This window comes from Martes martes (assembly GCF_963455335.1).
Source record: "Martes martes genome assembly, chromosome: 3".
In the NCBI taxonomy this organism is placed as follows: Eukaryota; Metazoa; Chordata; class Mammalia; order Carnivora; family Mustelidae; genus Martes; species Martes martes.
In genome coordinates this window covers 119,217,872-119,236,433 of record NC_137890.1, presented here as the reverse complement: position 1 = coordinate 119,236,433, position 18,562 = coordinate 119,217,872, and the positions used below count along the sequence as shown (strand labels likewise).

At 33.3% G+C, this 18,562-nt stretch overlaps 1 protein-coding gene across 1 annotated transcript in view; it reads left to right on the top strand.

Annotated features, from left to right (window-relative positions):
- Positions 1-18,562, top strand: part of DNAJC10 (DnaJ heat shock protein family (Hsp40) member C10) — a 51,516-nt gene that overhangs the window by 17,529 nt on the left and 15,425 nt on the right. The window contains exons 7-13 of the mRNA XM_080798872.1: positions 89-182; positions 1,219-1,296; positions 5,514-5,557; positions 6,219-6,356; positions 10,609-10,698; positions 11,460-11,573; positions 14,141-14,255. Of these exons, the coding sequence (XP_080654998.1) occupies positions 89-182; positions 1,219-1,296; positions 5,514-5,557; positions 6,219-6,356; positions 10,609-10,698; positions 11,460-11,573; positions 14,141-14,255 (673 nt within the window). The remainder of the gene's footprint in view (positions 1-88; positions 183-1,218; positions 1,297-5,513; positions 5,558-6,218; positions 6,357-10,608; positions 10,699-11,459; positions 11,574-14,140; positions 14,256-18,562) is intronic.

The following is an 18,562-nucleotide window of genomic DNA, read 5'->3' as shown; positions in this document are numbered from 1 at the left end:
AGGTAAAGTTGAAAGCATTTGGTATTATTCCTACTGAGTTTTTAAAAGAAACAATAAAAGATGTTTTTCTTTTTATAAAAAAAAAAAGGCTGCAGTGAAATATCATGGTGACAGATCAAAGGAAAGTTTAGTGAGTTTCGCCATGGAGCACGTTAGAAGCACTGTGACAGAATTATGGACAGGTAATTTTATTTTCATTTCTTTGATTTTCAAGGATACTTTGATTTTGGTATTTTAATTTTTTTTTTCAGTAATAGTGTTAACACGTTGGTCATAATATTGAAATTTTTAAGCTATCTTTTCCATGCTTTTTAAAAAGAAGGGAATTTTGTCATTTTTCTGACCTCTGCTAAATAGTTGGTATTTAACAAATGAATCAGATTTGTATAGAAACTAAAGCAGTTAAGATGTGGGAAATGAATATGGTGTGATGCTGGGTTGTAATGGCAGCTTTCAGAGTACAGTGTTTAGTTAACCAAGCGTTTTATTGCTTTCATAAGTGTACTGTATCCGGCAGTCAATTCCTGATCCAGTGTAATTTTAAAGTTTAAAAACTTTCCTGTAATCTTAGACTTTTAATTCATCAAGTGACTTTAGGTGGGTTATGCTCTGTGATACCCATGAAATGATAGTATTCATATCTAGTAAGATGTTCACATCATTCACTGAATACAAGTAACGTCTCTGCAACTGTGTTAAATATTAGGGCTGCAGTAATATGTAATCCTTCTTTCAAGGGCCGCAAGGAAGGCATTAGTAAACCATTAACGCAATGTAGTAACTATTATGGTAGAGGCAGTCTTAGGGAAACATGAAGGATATAAAAGAACTCAGATGAGGAAAACTGGAAGGATTAGAAGATACTTCTTGAATGAAGTCAGACCCAATCTGTCGTGAAAATGAAGAGGAAGCCTTCAAAGAGCACTGTGAACTTTATAAACTGGAATTACTTTGCCATAAATCTAACAAAAAGATGGGCAGCAGGTGGAATAGTATGGGGAAAAACAGAGCTAGCTGAATGGGTAGACAAAGCTCAGATCACAGGGACCTAGTTATCAGTTTTAGTTACCAATTTCTTAATGAAATAATAAATTAAGATTTTAGATGATGAAAACAATGGAAAGTCAGTATAGGAATTTGATATGCTTCAAGAGGATTTTTATGAATTCCTGAATTCCAGTAATAGATAATCAGAAATTTGCTTAATTTTCTTTCAAGGAAATTTTGTTAACTCCATACAAACTGCTTTTGCTGCTGGTGTTGGCTGGTTGATCACTTTTTGTTCCAAAGGAGGAGGTAATTTTATTTTTTATTTTGTAATGATGAAGAAACCAAGATATTTAATTTTTATTTTTTTTAATTGAGATAAAATTGTCATATAACATAATGTACCTTCATGGTATACAACCTGTTGATACACTTATATATTGCAAAATGATTACCACCATAGCATTAGCTAACACTGCATTTCTGTCCCATAAATACCATTTCTTTTTCATGGTAAGAATATTTAAAATCTACTCTCTTAGCAGTTTTCAAGTGAATGATACAGTAATATCGGTTATTATCACCATGCTGTACATCACATTCCCAGAACCTGTTAATCTTATAACAGGGAGTTTGTACCTTTTGACTAGCTGTCAGTCTTAAGTATGCTACTATAATTGATTATTCAGTACTTCAAGCTATAGTTCATATCCAGTTACAATTTTTCATTTAACAAATACTTATATTATTTGTTAATTTACACATAAGTTATAGATTACTAATTTGTTAAGATTTCATTTATTTCATTTATGATTTTGTTTGGTGGACCAGTTTTTCAACCTAATTATTCTCATTATAAATAGTATATTCAGATAACCACAGATATATTTGGCAGTTTGTAAAAGTAATTAGTTGTTGACAGATGTAACCCTCCCAAAATAATAATTTTTTGGTATTATGGACTTTGTCTCATACTTAATGTATCAAAAATGTATGCATGTTGCCTTATAAAATATTTGAAAATGACAATTTTCCATTTCTAGGAAACTTTTCACCAGTAAATTAGTTAGAAAATTCAGTACTCTAGGTACCAAACCACAAACTATTAAACTCTATTCAAACAATGAGATTGGTTAAAAATCAGCCTCATTATTACAGAATACCCTAATTCATTATTACATTTTCATATGTTTAATTCCAACATGGGTCTTTAACCCAGACTTTACCTGTCAGCTTCATGCTACTGTATTGAGAACAAATTGCCTTCAGCTAAAATCAACCACTCACCCCTATCCTGTAAGGCCCATCTTAGGAAGGTATTGCCTTCAAGCAAAAACAACCCTTAAATTAGGCTATCATTGAGGGATTTTGTTTCATTTTGGTCTAATGCACAGATTTCTGTTCTTTCCACACATTGAGAAAACTTTTTAAACTTTCTGACATTCTTTTACTTTTCACCCCAGGTAGATTGTTTTTACATATCTTTAAAAGCTCTATGGTGCTACAGTTCCCTTGCTTCTAAATATGTCTCATTGTATCCTAGCATTTTCCTGAAAATGATGAAGTTATTTTAAAACTATATTGTATTTTAGGAAGGAAAGCTTCCGTATTCATCCTAGGAGGCCAGCATTACCCTAATACCAAAACCAGAAGATGCTACGAAAAAAAAAAAAAAAAAGAACTATAGGCTAATATCTCTGATGAACATAGATACATAGATACAAACATCTCTAACAATACATTAAAAATTCATTTACCATAAGGAAGTGGGACTGAATTCTGGGATGCAAGGGTGGTTCAACATTAGCAAATCAATCAATGTGATAACTTTATATCAACAAAAGAAGAGATAAAAACCATATGATCATTTCAGTAGATGCAGAAAAAGCATTTGACAAAGTACAGCATTCATTCATGACAAAGTAGGTTTAGAAGGAACATACCTCAACATAATAAAGGCTGCATACTAATCTACAGCTAACATGATACTCAGTGGTGACAAATTAAAAGCTTTTCTCCTAAGATCAGGGCCAAGACAAGAATGTCCACTCTCACCACTTTATTCGGTGTAGTACTGGAAGTCCTAGCCACAGTAGTCAGATAAGAAAAAGAAAAGGCATCTAGATCAGTAAATAGTAAATAGTAATAGTAATCAGTAAATAGTCACTATTTGCAAGTAACATGATACTCAATATAGGAAACCCTAAAGACTCCACTGAAAACTATTAGCACTGATAAATGAATTCAGTAAAGTTGCAGGGTACAAAATCAATATACAGAAACCTGTTGCATTTCTATACCCTAATAATGAAGCAGCAGAAAGAAAAATTAAGAAAAGCATCCTATTTAGAATTGCAACAAGAGTAGTGAAATACTTAAGAATAAACTTAACCAAAGGTAAAAGACGTATACTATGGAACTACAGAACATGATGAAAGAAACAAGACAATACAAACAAATGGAAAGATACCATTCCATGCTCATGGATTGGAAGAACAAATATTGTTAAAAATCTCCATGCTATCCAAATCCAATCTGTAGATTTACTACAAACCCTATCAAAATACCAATAGCATTTTTTGCAGAAATAGAACAAATAATCCTAAAATTTGTATAGAGCTGCAAAAATCCCATATAGCAAAGCAACCTTGAAAAAGAACAAAACTGGAAGTATTACAATCCCAGATTGCAAGATTTCCTACAAACCTGTAGTAAAACAGTATACTACTAGCACAAAAATAGACACATAGATCAACAGAAAAGCATAGAGAGCCCAAAAATAAAGCCGTGCTTTTGTGGTTAATTAATCTACAAAGGAGGAAGAATATGTAGTGGGAAAAAAGTCCCTTCAACAAATAGTGTTGGGAAAATTGGACCACTTTATTACATCATTAACAAAAATAAAATGAAGTAAGGCCCTAAAAGTAAGACCTGAAACCATAAAAATCCTAGAAGAGAGCACAGGCAGTAATTTCTGTATCAGCCACAACATTTTTCTAGACATGCCTCCTGAGGCAAGGAAAACAAAAGCAAAAGTAAACTATTGGGATTACATCAAAATAAAAATCTGCCCAGCAAAGGAAACAACAAAACTAAAAGACAATATATAGAATGGAAGAAGAAAATATTAAAGAACATATATAGCTCAACACACACACAAATAATCCAGTTTGCAAATGGGGAGGAGACATGAATAGACATGTCACCAAAGAAGACACACAGATGACCAACACACATGAAAAGATGATGAGTTATGTTGAGCATCTCACACCTCACACCTATCAGAATGACTAAAATCAAAAACAGGAAACAACAAGTGTGGATGAGGATGTGGTGAAAAAGGAACCATTGTGCGCTTTTTGGTGGGAATACAAACTGATGCAGCCACTGTTGAAAATAGAACTATTATATGATCCAGTAATTGCTCTACTGGGTAATTACCCAAAGAATATGAAAACACTAGTTGAAAAAGATACATATCTCCCTGTGTTGATTGCAGCATTAATTATAATATCCAAATTATGGAAGCAGCCCAAGTGTCCATCAGTAGATGAATGGATAAAGAAGTGGCATTATGATATATAATGGAATATTCGGCCTAAAAAAAAATAATGAAATCTTGTCATTGGCAACAGCATGAATGGATTTAGAGACTATAATCCTAAGTGAAAGAAGTCAGTGAAAAAAAGACAAATACCATATGATTTCACACATGGAATTTAAGAAAGAGGAAAAAAGAGACAAACCAAGAAATAGACTTTGAAGTATAGAGAACAAACTAGTGGTTACCAGAGGAAAGGTGGGTGGGGAGATGGGTGAATAAAGTAATGGAGATTAAAGAATACACTTGCTATGAAAAGCACTGTAATGTATAGAATTGTTGAATCCCTATATTGTACACCTGAAACTAACACTGTATGTTAACTACTGGAATTAAAATTAAGTAAAAGACTGTTATATTTTTTTTAATTTTTTTTTAATTTATTTATTTGTTAGAGAGAGAGAGAGTGAGCACAGGCAGACAGAGTGGTAGGCAGAGGCAGAGGGAGAAGCAGGCTCCCTGCCGAGCAAGGAGCCCGATGTGGGACTCTGTGGGACTCGATCGCAGGACGCTGGGATCATGACCTGAGCTGAAGGCAGCCGCCTAACCAACCGTGCCACCCAGGGGTCCCAAGACTGTTGTATTTTAAATTTCAAGGTTCTTTATATATTTTTATCAAATAGAGCCATTACATTTTATTTTTCCAAAATCATGAGATTTCTTAGATCAAGGGGATTGTTGATAGGAGCAGAGATTTAAGAGGATCATTGTAAAGAGATTACCTTTAGCTAGAAATCCTGGGAAACTAGGGAGAGAATGGGAAAATGTGTGTACACATGTATGCGTGTGTGTCAGCATGTATGGACATTTACCAGTGGAGTCCAGTCAGTTGCCTTAGAATCACTGTGTTAGTTTGGGGTGAAAGGAAAAATAAAGTACAGACTTAATAAAGCTAAAATTGTGTTATAATTTTTTTCCTCTCTAGATTGTTTGACTTCACAGACACAACTCAGGCTCAGTGGCATGTTGGTAAGCATCAATTATTTTGTAAAACTGTATCACCGTGTTAAGAAAGACATTTAAGAATTGATTCTAAATATTTCTTCGTAGTTCCTTAAACACTTACTTGTAAATTTTGTTTTTTGATAAATGTATTCATAGCTATAAAACTTTTCTTCCTAATTAGAATTTTGACATGTGGTGCTTTCATTGTCATTCACTTCTAAATATCTAACCTAACTGAATTTTTCTTTAATCAAAGAGGTATATATAAGTGTTTGTGTCCCTCCAAACTTTATTTCTTACTGTTTTTGCTGTATTGTTATTTTGTTGTATATTTAGCTCTCATCACATTATGGTTGGGAATGTAATCTGTATATTGTTGATACTTTAACACTGTAGGAGCTCCCTTTGCTGCCTGGAAGTTTATCAGTTAGGAAAATTGTGAAGGATCTATGTGTGCTCCAAAATATGTTTTCTATGTATGTTAGGTAGAATTTTTATATCTATTAGACCAACTTTACTAATCATGTAATTCAAATCTGGTGATTTATTGTTTGAGTAAACTTTTAAAAAATTTTAAATTTACAGTAGAAAAGTTGAGGTTTTCTAAATAAAACTAAATTCCTTTAACTTTCTCTTTTACTTAACACGTGACCTGGTTTTTTTTTGTTGTTTCTTTCCACTGTAGGATGGTCTTGTTAATGTAGGATGGATGGACTGTGCCACCCAGGACAACCTTTGTAAAAGTTTGGATATTACAACAAGTACTACTGCCTATTTTCCTCCTGGAGCCACTTTAAGTAACAAAGAGAAAAGCAGTGTTTTGGTATGAGTTACTAATTTCTTTATATATATATGAACACATACATTCAAACATTATACATCATTTTGTAAACAGTAACAGGGAAATGAATCCACTTATAATAAACATTTGATATTTAGAACAAGTATTTAATTTCTGGGATTCTGTTTAATGGTAAGGTCTGCTATAAGGATTTTTTTACAGTGGTAGAAACCATTGCACTTTACAACCCAGAAGTATGGAAAACATTCTTAAGTTATATGAATTTTCATTGGTTTCCATTTATATGTGTATTTTCTAATGTTAAAATATAGATCATTCGTATGTTTGACTGGGACTCGTGTTCGTTTTTTTTAAACCACTCTGTTAGATTCTGGTATAAACTCAGTTTGGCAATCTACTGTAATGGTTCACCTCCCTAATTTTATGAATGAGGAGACTGAGGTTCAAGCTAGTTATCAAGGAGCTAAGATAAATAATGGGATATTAGATAAGTCCCTAGGGAACTTCAAAAGACAATAATAAATTAAGACAAAGTGTCATTAGTTTTATTTTTGTATTTTAATTCTGCTTTCTTGATGTCAACAAAGGTAACACATATTCACTACAGAAGTTCATGTGTGGGTATAGAAATGTATATAGATAGATCAAAATTCTTCTAAAACCAAACCACCCATAGATAAGCACCATCAAAGCTTGACAAATATTCTTCCAGATCTCTACATACATGTATGTGCACTTATGACTTCATGCTGACAACTTTTCACTTTTATCTGTGGCCCAGACCTCTGACTTCCACTCCAGCCTACATACATATTCCACTGCCTATTTGACATCTCCCCTGGGATATGAACTGATTTTTTTCAAACTTAGATATCTGTACCTGTACTGATAATATCCTCCCATAAATCTGATCTACCCACAGTTTTCTCTATCTCAGTTGATAAAAAAATCCATCCTTTATCATTCAGGTCAAATACCTTGCAGTCATTCTTAACTCTTCTTTTTCTCATATTCTATAACTTGTATCAGGAGAATCTGTGACTCTGTCATTAAAATCTTTCTAAAATCCACTTCCACTGCTACTAGAGCATTTATCCCCTTATAGTATACACTAATATATTATCTTTGTATTTTTACTTTTCTCCCACAATACATTTTTAAGTTTGAATTTTTTTTTACTGTTATATCTGTTATATCTGTTATATCTCAACTCCCTAGAAGATTGTCTGGCATGTAAGTGGACACTATATATAGTGCCTATGTATATTATATACTATATGCTAGAGATAAATAACACATAAATGGATAAACCAACAATCCCTAAGTAACAATCCATCCACTAATTAAATCGGTCCTCTCTTGATATTAAAGTTACCTACTTTTTCTTGATTTTTATAAGTAATGTAATGATCAGTGTTGTTTGTTCATCTCTGTGCTCTTTAGTTACCTGTTTAGATGAAATAGCCATGGCAATTTTAATTTCAGTTTGTTTTGCCAGACTGCCCCTATAGGAATTTCTCTTTATGTTGTGCCACAGTTCATGAGCATGCCTGGTCCCTTCATACAGGTTCTTGGCTTCAGTACTACAATCTCTTATTTTAGTGAGATCTTTCTGCTTTTTGATACAAAATTGCAAACTCAGATGCAATCTTAGGAGACATAAATGAGTGATCCTGGAAGTGTAATAACAGAGAGTGATGTATTTAAACGGTCCTTATCGCTCCTAAAAGCATTCAGGTTTTTAGAAAAGTAAAACATCTGTTGGTCTGCCTCAAACTGAATTGGGTGAGAAAAGGTATGGTCTAATATAAACATCTTGGTTCTCTCTCAAAGCCAGTTCCATTTTCGCTGTTGGCAAATCCTGCCTTGTTTATTCCAGTGGCAGAGTTTTCTGCTCAATGGTTTTGTTGAAATGTGAGTTCATTTATTTGTATGCCATATGTAGTTTATGTCTTCCTTAAACGTTCTCTTTCCCAGGTAAATTCCAATTGTAATACTTGACATCCATCTGAGAAGATCCATCTCTTCCTTCTATCCTAGTCAGTATATTCAGCAAACATTTATTTACCAAGCCCTTATTGTGGACAAAATTGTACTGGGTAATTGGGAATAAAAATCGATAAAATTCACTTATTTAATAAATGCGCACACAGTATAGTGAATCATCATAGTACGGCCTCATTGTTTTGGGATGTATTATTTACAACAGCATTTTACACCATTCATATCCTAATGTTATTCTAAAACCCAGTATACTATCAAAGATAATTTTGTGGTTATTTGCCATTTAAAAGTACCCAGTATTTTGTTTGCATTCCATCGATAATGAAAAAAATTTCAGTCTGTAATAAACTGGTTTATTGTGCAGCGACTGTAATATACTGGAGTTATATTAAATTGTTAAAACTGTCTCCCCAAACACATATTGGAAAAAAATCCCCAAAAAACATATATAACTTTGTATTAGATATTTAAAAAAAAACTCTGAGTGCTACAATTAGGTTATTTTGAAGCAGTGAGTTACTGTCCCAACTGATTTAGTATATTCTGTAATTGAGAAAATGTTCACCACATTACACATTTTAAAAGTGTACATGTATGTTTTTAAAAAAAAAAGGTAGATGTACATTTTATAGGGGACATGTTCTGTATATAATAACTTTAAGAGGGAGGAAGGGAGAAAGGAAGAAATTCAGAGGTTAGACGGTATCCTTTGTAAGTGCAACTACCAAGTTTTACTCTATGACAAACAGGTTTATAATGAGGTTCTGGTGGATTAATCAGGAGTGTTTTTAGAAAATCTTTCTAGTAAATGTGACTGATGCCAGTGACCTGTATAGTATTATGGTATGCAGTACTTTGGGCTTTTTTTTTTTTTTAAAGATTTTATTTATTTATTTGACAGACAGAGATCACAAGTAGGCAGAGAGGCAGGCGGAGAGAGAGGGAGAGAGGGAGCAGCAGGCTCCCCGCTGAGCAGAGAGCCTGATACGGAACTTGATCCCAGGACTCTGGAATCATGACCTGAGCCGAAGGCAGTGGCCTAACCCACTGAGCCACCCAGGTGCCCCTACTTTGGGCTTTTTAAAGCCCTTTGGTAATAGAAAATATCTCATATGCTAAAGATTTAAGAAAAAAGAACAAAAACAAATTTTAAGAATAGAAACTTAGGAAAAATAGTTTTCTACTCTTATGTTATTTATACCCATTGTTTCTCTCCATATGATTATTCTCATATTGGGCACAGTTAAGCTCTGAATACCATGGAAGTTCCTATAAGTTTTTAATGGAGTTTCAGGTCTTTCAAGTAATACTTGAATGATCAGGCATAGGTGGTTCATAATTAAACTGTTTTGTCAACCCCCAAATTCATTTTCCTGATGACCATTACTTTATTCTTTGTTGTTAGCAGCTGCTTCTTTGAGAATTACATGAGCAGCTAGAGTGGGAAAAATGTACTAAGGATAAAATATGGACAGAAATAAAGGAAATTTGTTAGAAAGGAGGTGTTTCTTTTTCACTTGTTTGTGTTTTAAACCTTTAAGATAAGGTCTTTATCAGGATGTTTAATTCTGCCAAACCTCTAGGTGGTTAGGTTTTTAGACTTTATTTCTGAAAACCTCTATAATAAATATATTTATTATATTAATATATAATATTATGTATAATATATGTATATAATACATGATATAATTATGTTTATTTTTATTAATATACGTATTTGTGTATTAATATTTATATATTCATAACCACTTATAAATAGATAATAATGAATAAATATTAAAAATTCCAGTTTTCCTGTTATAAGTTCTTACTTCTATTAGTTATTAGTTGAGGTATGCAGTGTCTTGAGTCATCAGATAGTCTAGTGTTTTAATTAATAATTCTTTAAAACGTTTGTAAAGCATTGGCATTCTGGAAAACATGATGGGCATTAAAGTTAATCTGAACATAATAACAGTTTTTTCCCCATTAATTCAGAGGTTACTCCAGACTATTGTGAAATTATTATAGAATGCACACCACATTAAAAGAAAATTCTAGATAATGGAATTTTAATTTTACATTAATATTTTTAAGAAACAGCCAAGTTACACAATTTTTATTAATTCCCAAAATATGTACATTTTAAAAAACACAACCTTTAGAATAAATAGCTCAAAAACGATTTTTAACTTTTGTGATTTTTTTATCTTAAGAATTATATGGAAAAAAGACACTAAAATAAATGGATGTTGATTTAAAAGATTACAATATGATTCTCTTATTTTAGTTCCTTAATTCATTGGATGCTAAAGAAATATATTTGGAAATAATGCATAATCTTCCAGATTTTGAACTACTTTCGGCAAACACACTAGAGGTAATATTTCTGTTAATAGTAATAAATGGTAGTAAATGTTGGTAACATTTCAAGTCTTAACATTTTAAAATCAGCATTTGTTTTATTCATCATTAGAAAGTAGCAGTTTCAAAGGATTGTATATATAAATATATATGTATGTATAAGTTATTCTAGGTTAAACTCTAATTGCTGGAGTTGCAACTTCAGTGTGGGTCTGGAGTTCAGGACAACATAATCAGTCCTGAATGGGGGCCTCAGTGGGAGTGTCAGAAAAGCCAAGATTTTGATCACAAAGTAACTTTGGATCTGATTTAGAATTTTACGTTCCTGCTTACAGAACTGTTTATATTGTTCACTGAGAACTAAGAAGCAGCCTTAGAAAGACTGAGTTTGTAGTAAAATCATTTTTTTTTCTACTCAGTGATCCTAGAGCTAAGTCTGTATCCCTACCAAACTCTGCCAAATCTGAAAAAGCTTACTTCCCTACCCCCAACTTTATAGCTATATATTATTAAAACTATATGTAATTTTTGGCACAGCTATCTGCTTTTAGATTTTATAATTTAGTGATTTTTAGCCTTTAATATAGGATTGACTTACATAACATTCCAAAGAAATACAAAATATAAGCATGAATATGACTGAATTTTAGACAGTATTTTGAAGTAAGGGGTATGGTAGGTAAAATTTAAATCAAAGAAATAAAGAATAGGACCATTAGAATTTCTTGATTCTGGCGTTATTTTATCACTTTTTTTTTCCCTTTTATCACTTCGAAGGATCGGTTGGCTCATCATCGGTGGCTCATATTTTTTAATTTTGGAAAACATGAAAATTCAAATGATCCTGAATTGAAGAAACTAAAAACTCTACTTAAAAATGAACATATTCAAGTAAGAAAAAAGCATTCTGCCTAGCCTTATGCTAGTGTGTTTTCTTATTAATTTAATATATGAAATTATATTTTAAGTAACATAAAAATGCTTATTTGAATCTAGGTTTAGAAAGCCCTAAGTGCTTTTGTTCTTCTGCTTTGATTTTGTTTTTCTATTAAGAATCTATAGTGATGTCTGAAAACAGTTAACTTTCATTTCTCTTTAGTAGCTAGCATGTGATATATCTGTATCAGACAATTTTTTGGAATGCATACCATAGAAGAATATCTTTCCCTTTTTAAAATTCTTATTGGTTTATGTAAGTAATTTGTACTCATAGTTTAAAAATTAGGATATATAAATAAGCTCAAAAATGAATTAAAATATTTAATATTTTTACTGCTGTTAATAGCCCTACTATAAATTTACTGTGTAACTTTTCAGACTTTTTCTGCATATGTTTTAGTATGTGGGCATCGGTATGTGTGTTTACATCATGCATATTGTAACAGCCAGTGTAATAGACATACCTGTAACTTTATTTATGAGCTTTTTTTATGAAAATGGATTGAGTATAGGGGCACCTGGGTGGTACAGTTGGTTTTAAGTCTCCGACTCTTGGTTTCAGCTCAGGTCTTGATCTCAGGGTCATGTGATGGAGCCCCACATCTGGCTCTGCACTTAGTGTAGAGTCTGTTTGAGTTGGTCTTGTCCTCTCCCTTTGCCTCTCCCCCCACTCTTGCTTTCTTTTTTCTGTCTCTCTTCCTCTAAAATAAATCTTTAAGAGCAAAAACAGAGAAAACCCCCCAAAATGGATTCACTATACAGTAGTCCCTCTTTTCTGCAGGGGATATGGTCTAAGGCCCCCAGTGGATGCCTGAAACCACAGATAGTACCAAACACTATATGTACTTATTTTTTTCCCTATGCATACATATCCCTAATAGAGTTTAATTCATGAATTAGGCACAGTAAAAGAATAACAATAACAATAAAATGGACAATTGTAATAATATACTATAATAAAAGTTATGTATGGTCTCTTATACTATACTGTACTCACCCTTGTGAATTGATACAAGATGGTAAAATGTCTACATGATGAGATGAAGTAAGGTGAATGACGCAGGCATTGTGACATGTTAAGCAACTACTGACCTGAAAATGCCTGAGAAATAGAATCATATTTCTGGACTATAGTTTGACCAGTGGGAACCAAAATTATGGAAAGTGAAACCACTGATAAGGGGGGACCTGCTGTATTCTCTTGTTGAATTTTCCATTTGACAATATCATTTATTTTTTTATATGCTGGTGTATGTATGTGTATATATGAATATGTATATATGTGCCTATATGTATATGTACATATATGTATACAAAGTACTGCCTGGTCTTTAGAGATGATAAATATATACATTTTTAGAGATGATAAATATATTAAGTACATTATTAAACATATGATATAAATATCATCCTAGGGATATCATCCTCCCTAAAGTCTAGGTAGTGTTTCATTATATGGTTACACCATAATTGTTTTAACAAATCCTCCTTTACTAACATTGTTTCCATTATTTTTTATATCAAAAACACATACTGTAAAAATGCAGTATGGAGAATATTTTTAACCAAGATTATGTATTTTTTTTAATTGTCCTCATTACCAATGTCCTCCATAATGTTTGTATCATTTTATATTCTTATCACATTTGGTAACCATTTCTCCATACCTTTGCCAACCATGGTATTAACATTTTTTAATCACCATTCTGATAAGCCACAGTGATATGTGAATAATATTCCTTTTTATTTATTTGGTTCCTAGTGGGGTTGAAAAAGTTTTTTGTGATTATTAACAAATTACCATTTTTTTCTATTTTCTGTCTTTGGCCCATTTTCTTTCTTCTGATAGGATGTTTATCTTTTCTTTCTTAGTGGATCCTCTGAAATACTCAGATTTTTTTTCTTGGTTTATCATTTCCCTCTTAGTATTCTTTATGCTGTTTTTCTTTACAGTGAATGAAATTGTCACTTTGCTTTATTATTTCTGCTTCTAGGTCTGAAAGAGTTTTCTCTCTCCCCCACTTCAAATTATATAAATATCCTTTATATTTTTAGAAGAGTGGATTTCTTAAACTTTTTTTTAAAGATTGTATTTATTTATTTGAAAGAGAGCACAGCAGGGAGAGCAGCAGGCAGAGGGAGAGGGAGATGCAGGCCCCCTATGGAGGAGGGAGCCCCATGCAAGCTCTGTCCCAAGACCTCAGAATCATGACCTGAGCCAAAGGCAGACGCCTAACCGACGGAGCCACCCAGGCACCTGAAAAAGTGGATTTCTTAAACAACTTCCTATTTTCCGGAAAAATTTCTCTCAGGTTTTTGAACTCTCTAGAAGACATTTTTTTTTCCCCTTAATGAAATTGTGTTTCAGTGTTAATGTAAATTATTTATTTCCATCTTTTATTTCCATGGCCAGTTAATTTCTGTTTAGAAACTATTGTTAGAGCAATGTCATTCCTTTATGAATATGTTAAAATGAATGCATGTGATTTTGTCTTCATCAAATTAAACTTCTACTTCAGGTTGGCAAGTTTGACTGTTCCTCTGCACCAGACATCTGTAGTAATCTGTATGTGTTTCAGCCATGTCTAGCAGTATTTAAAGGACAAGGAACCAGGGAATACGAAATTCATCATGGTAAGAAGGGAAAAAAATGATAAAAATTTATATTAGTTTTCAAATAGTAATTTTTTCATTATACTTTTTATTTTGTTTTTTAGTTATTTATTTGACATGTAGTTGACACACAGTTACATTAGTTTCAGGTGTACAGCAGTGATTCCACAACTCTATATGTTGTGCTGTACACTACAGGTGTAGTTACTTTTGGTCACCATATGATACTACTAACAGTACCATTGACTATATTACTATGCTGTACCTTTCATCTCCATGACTTATTCATTCCATAGCTGGAAGCCTGTAACTCCCATGCCATTTCACCCATTTCGCCCATCCTGCCATTGCTCTCCCCTCAAGTAACCACCAGTTCTCTGTATTTACTTGAAGATTGTCGCCTTCGGCCCCTTTCCCCCACTTGCTCAGTGGGCAGGCACTTTCTCTCTCTTTGAAATAAATAAATCTAAAAAAAAAGATAACTCTGTTGTTCTGCCCCTCACCCCCCAGTTCGCATGCACGTTCTCTATCCCTGTATATAAACTTAAAAAAAAAAAAGTTGTCATTTGAAAATATCTTTTCCCATTCAGTAGGTTGCCTTCTCTTTTTGTTGTTTCCTTTACTGTGCAAAAGTTTTTTTTATTTTGGTATAGTCCTGACAGTTTATTTTTGCTTTTATTTCCCATGTCTGAGGAGACAGTTATAGAAAAATTGTAACTAAGGCCAATGTCAGGGAGTACTGCCTAAGTTTTTTTATAGGTCTTCTTTGGTTTCAGGCTTCGCATTTAGGTCTTTGTTCCCTTTTGAGTTTTATTTTTGTGTATGTTGTAAGAAAGTGGTTGAATTTCATTCTTTTGCATATAGCTGATCAGTTTGCCTAGCAACATTTACTGAGGACACTCTGTTTTCCCCATTGTATAATCTTGTCTCCTTTGTCAAAGATAATTGACCGTGTAAGCATGGGTTTATTTCTGGGGTTTCCATTCTGTCCCACTGACCTGAGTGTCTGTCTTTGTGCCATTGCATACTGTCAATGTTTACTATATAGCTTTGTCCTATATCTTGAAATCAGGGACCATGATATCTAGATTTGTTTTTCCTTTTCAAGATCACTTTGACTACTTGGGATCTTTTGACCTTATTTTATATGAATATACTTACTGTAAATTACTTTTATTAGTAAATAGGTTTCTTTTGGAGAAAGATTTTTTGAATTATATTTAGTTATTTTATTCTCTTTTTAAAATAATTAACTTTTTTCCTGCTCACTGTTTTGACTAGTGTTTCAGCAGGAATGTTGTTGACAATGTCAGGTTAGTTCAGAATTTAGAGGTCTTATTAACAAAAGTAAGCAATACCTATAGTTTCCATTTCCAGTGTGCCAAAGTAGTATTTCAGCCATGGGCATTTTCCAGATTTTTCTTCCGCTAGACTATTAAATATTTCTATGGCTACTTTTATCTCTCTTGAATTTATAATTACATGTTTACATTTCAGCTTGTGTGGGACTTTAGCTCTGCATTCATGTAGTTACAGTTGCAATTATGAGGATTTGGGCTACCTCATAGTCCCTGTCCTGAAAAAGGTCAAATGTAGCAAAAGAAACACAAAAACTACTAACTATAACACAGCTAAGTGAAAATCAGATACTGACTGATGTTATATGCTTAGGAATGCAGTTCTCTCAAGAAATTTGAAGTATCAGAGCTCCTGGGTGGCTCAATTGGTTGTGTCTGCCTTCAGCTCAGGTCATGATCCCAGGGTCCTGGGATCAAGTCCTGTATCAGGCTCCCTGCTCAGCAGGGAGTCTACTTCTTCCTCTGCCCCTCTCTGTCTCATGAATGAATTTAAAAAATGTTTAAAAAGAAAAAAATCTAAAATATCAACTGGTGTGGTTGACAGGAGATTGTAAGAAAAATAGGAAAAACATTGTAATGGCCAGTATGTATAAATTATAAGATCAAATAAAAAGACTTATGTTTAGTATAGATCTAGAGATGATATTTGAGTTGAGATAACATTTGAATGCTCAGTTTCTCAAAGCAAATACAGAAAAGAAGTGAGGCTAAGCTGAAGGAGCTGTGTGAGCAGTCTCGGCAAGATGAACCTAACGGTAACTCCTGTTTATTTAGTACTTTTTACAAGTCAGATGTTTTTCTAAAGGCTTCACATACTTTTCCCTTTCTGTTTTTATCTTCACAAGAGCCCACCAAGGGAGAAAACAGTGGCTTGGGATAATTATTTGCCTATGATCAACAACTAGTAACTAGTCAAGGTAGATTTTATACCCAAATATGTCTTACTCCAGAGCCTAGGATTATAGCAGCACTAAACTGTACTGTCTCCTGAAAGTGCTAAAAATGACCACGTTTTAATAATGGAGTTCTGTTCTTCTTTATCTCTGAAATAATTCCAATTCCTTCCCCGTCCCATGTATGCTGCCTTATTTCCAGTTCATCATCTCCTTCATTTACTCTGTTATCATCCTTTGGTAAAATTGACAGTCTCACATCACTTTTCTGCCTTGACTTTACTGATTTCTCTAAGTATTTTTAAGGTTTTTTTCATTGAAGTATAATTGGAATACAGTTTTAGTCTCTGGTGTATTATATAGTAACTCCCTTTTATATGTGCATTGCAGAATAATCACCATGATGTTTAGTTACCATCTTTCAGCATATAAAGTTGTTACATTTTTATTGACTAGTTCTCTGTGCTATACTTTACACCCCTGTGACTTGTTTATTTGTAACTGGAAGTTCGTACCTCTTAATCCCCTTTAACTATTTCACCCTTCTTCCCACCTCCCTCTCCTTTGGCAATCACCAGTTTGTTCTCATGAGTCTCTTCTATTTTGTTTTGCTTCTTCATTCATTTTGTTTTCTAGATATTGGTAAGACAGATGTCCAAGAGTCTTCTGCCTGTGTTTTGTTTTAGGAGTCTTACGGCTTCAGGTGTTATATTTAGGTCTGTAATATGTTTTAAATTGATTTTTGCATATGGTATAAGAAAGTGGTCCAGTTTCATTCTTTTGCATGTAGCTCTAGTTTTCCCAGTACCGTTTATTGAAGTCTTTCTCCATTTTATGTTTTTATCTCCTTTGTCACAGATTGACCATGTAAGTGTGGGTTTGTTTCTCTTTATTCTGGCTCTCTGTTCTTTTCGATTAATACATCTGTCTGTTTTTTTTTTGTGCCAGTACCATAATGTTTTGATTATTATAGCTTTAATAGTGTATCTTGAAATCAGGGAGCATGATACCTCTGACTTTGTTCTCTTTTTTCATGATTGCTTTGATTTCTTCATGGTCTTTTGTGGTTCCATACAAATTTTAAGGTAATTTGTTCTAATTCTGTAAAAAAAATGGTACTGATGTTTTGATAGAGATTGAATTGAACATGTAGATTTTTAGAGATCGTATAGACTTTTTTTAAAGATTTTATTTATTTACTTGACAGAGAGACACAGCAAGAGAGGGAACACAAGGAGGGGGAGTGGGAGAGGGAAAACCAGGCTTCCTGCTGAGCAGGGAACCCAGTGCAAGGCTTGATCCCAGGATCTGGGATCATGACAGGAGCCGAATGCAGACGCTTAACGACTGAGCCACCCAGGTGCCCCTATATAGACATTTTAATAATATTAATCCTTCCAGTCTATGAGGACTGTATATATATTTATTTCTGTCCTCTTCAGTTTCTTCAGCAATGGCTTGTAGATTTTCAGAGTACAGGTCTTTTATCTCCTTGGTTACTTTTATTCCTAGGTATTTTATCCTTTTTGATACAACTGTAAATGGGATTGTTCTTGATATTAGAGTACAGAAATAGCACAGATTGAGGAGCCTCATTTCAATCAGTTAAGTGTCCAGCTCTTGGGGCGCCTGGGTGGCTCAGTTAGTTAAGCACCTGACTTTTGATTTTGGCTCAGGTCATGATCTCAGGATTGTGAGATCGAGCCCCACATCACACTCCATGCTGGTTGTGGAGCCTGCTTAAGATTCTCCCTCTCCCTCTGCCCCTCCCTGCCCTCCAAAAAAAAGGGGGGGGGGGGAGGAAAAAAAAAGAACGGAGATTTCTGTATATTAATTTTGTATCCTTTTACTTTACTGAGTTGATTTGTTCTATTAGTTTTTGAGCAGAGAGCCATTTATTTGTTCTTTTTCTAGTTCTTTGATATGTAAGGTTAGATTGAGATTTTTCTTGTTTCCTGAAGAAATTTTTCCTGAAGAAGATTTTTCTTGTTTCCTTATGCCTGTATCTCTATAAACTTTCTGCTGCTTTTTATTTTATTTTATTTTATTTTATTTATTTATTTGAGAGAGTAAGGGA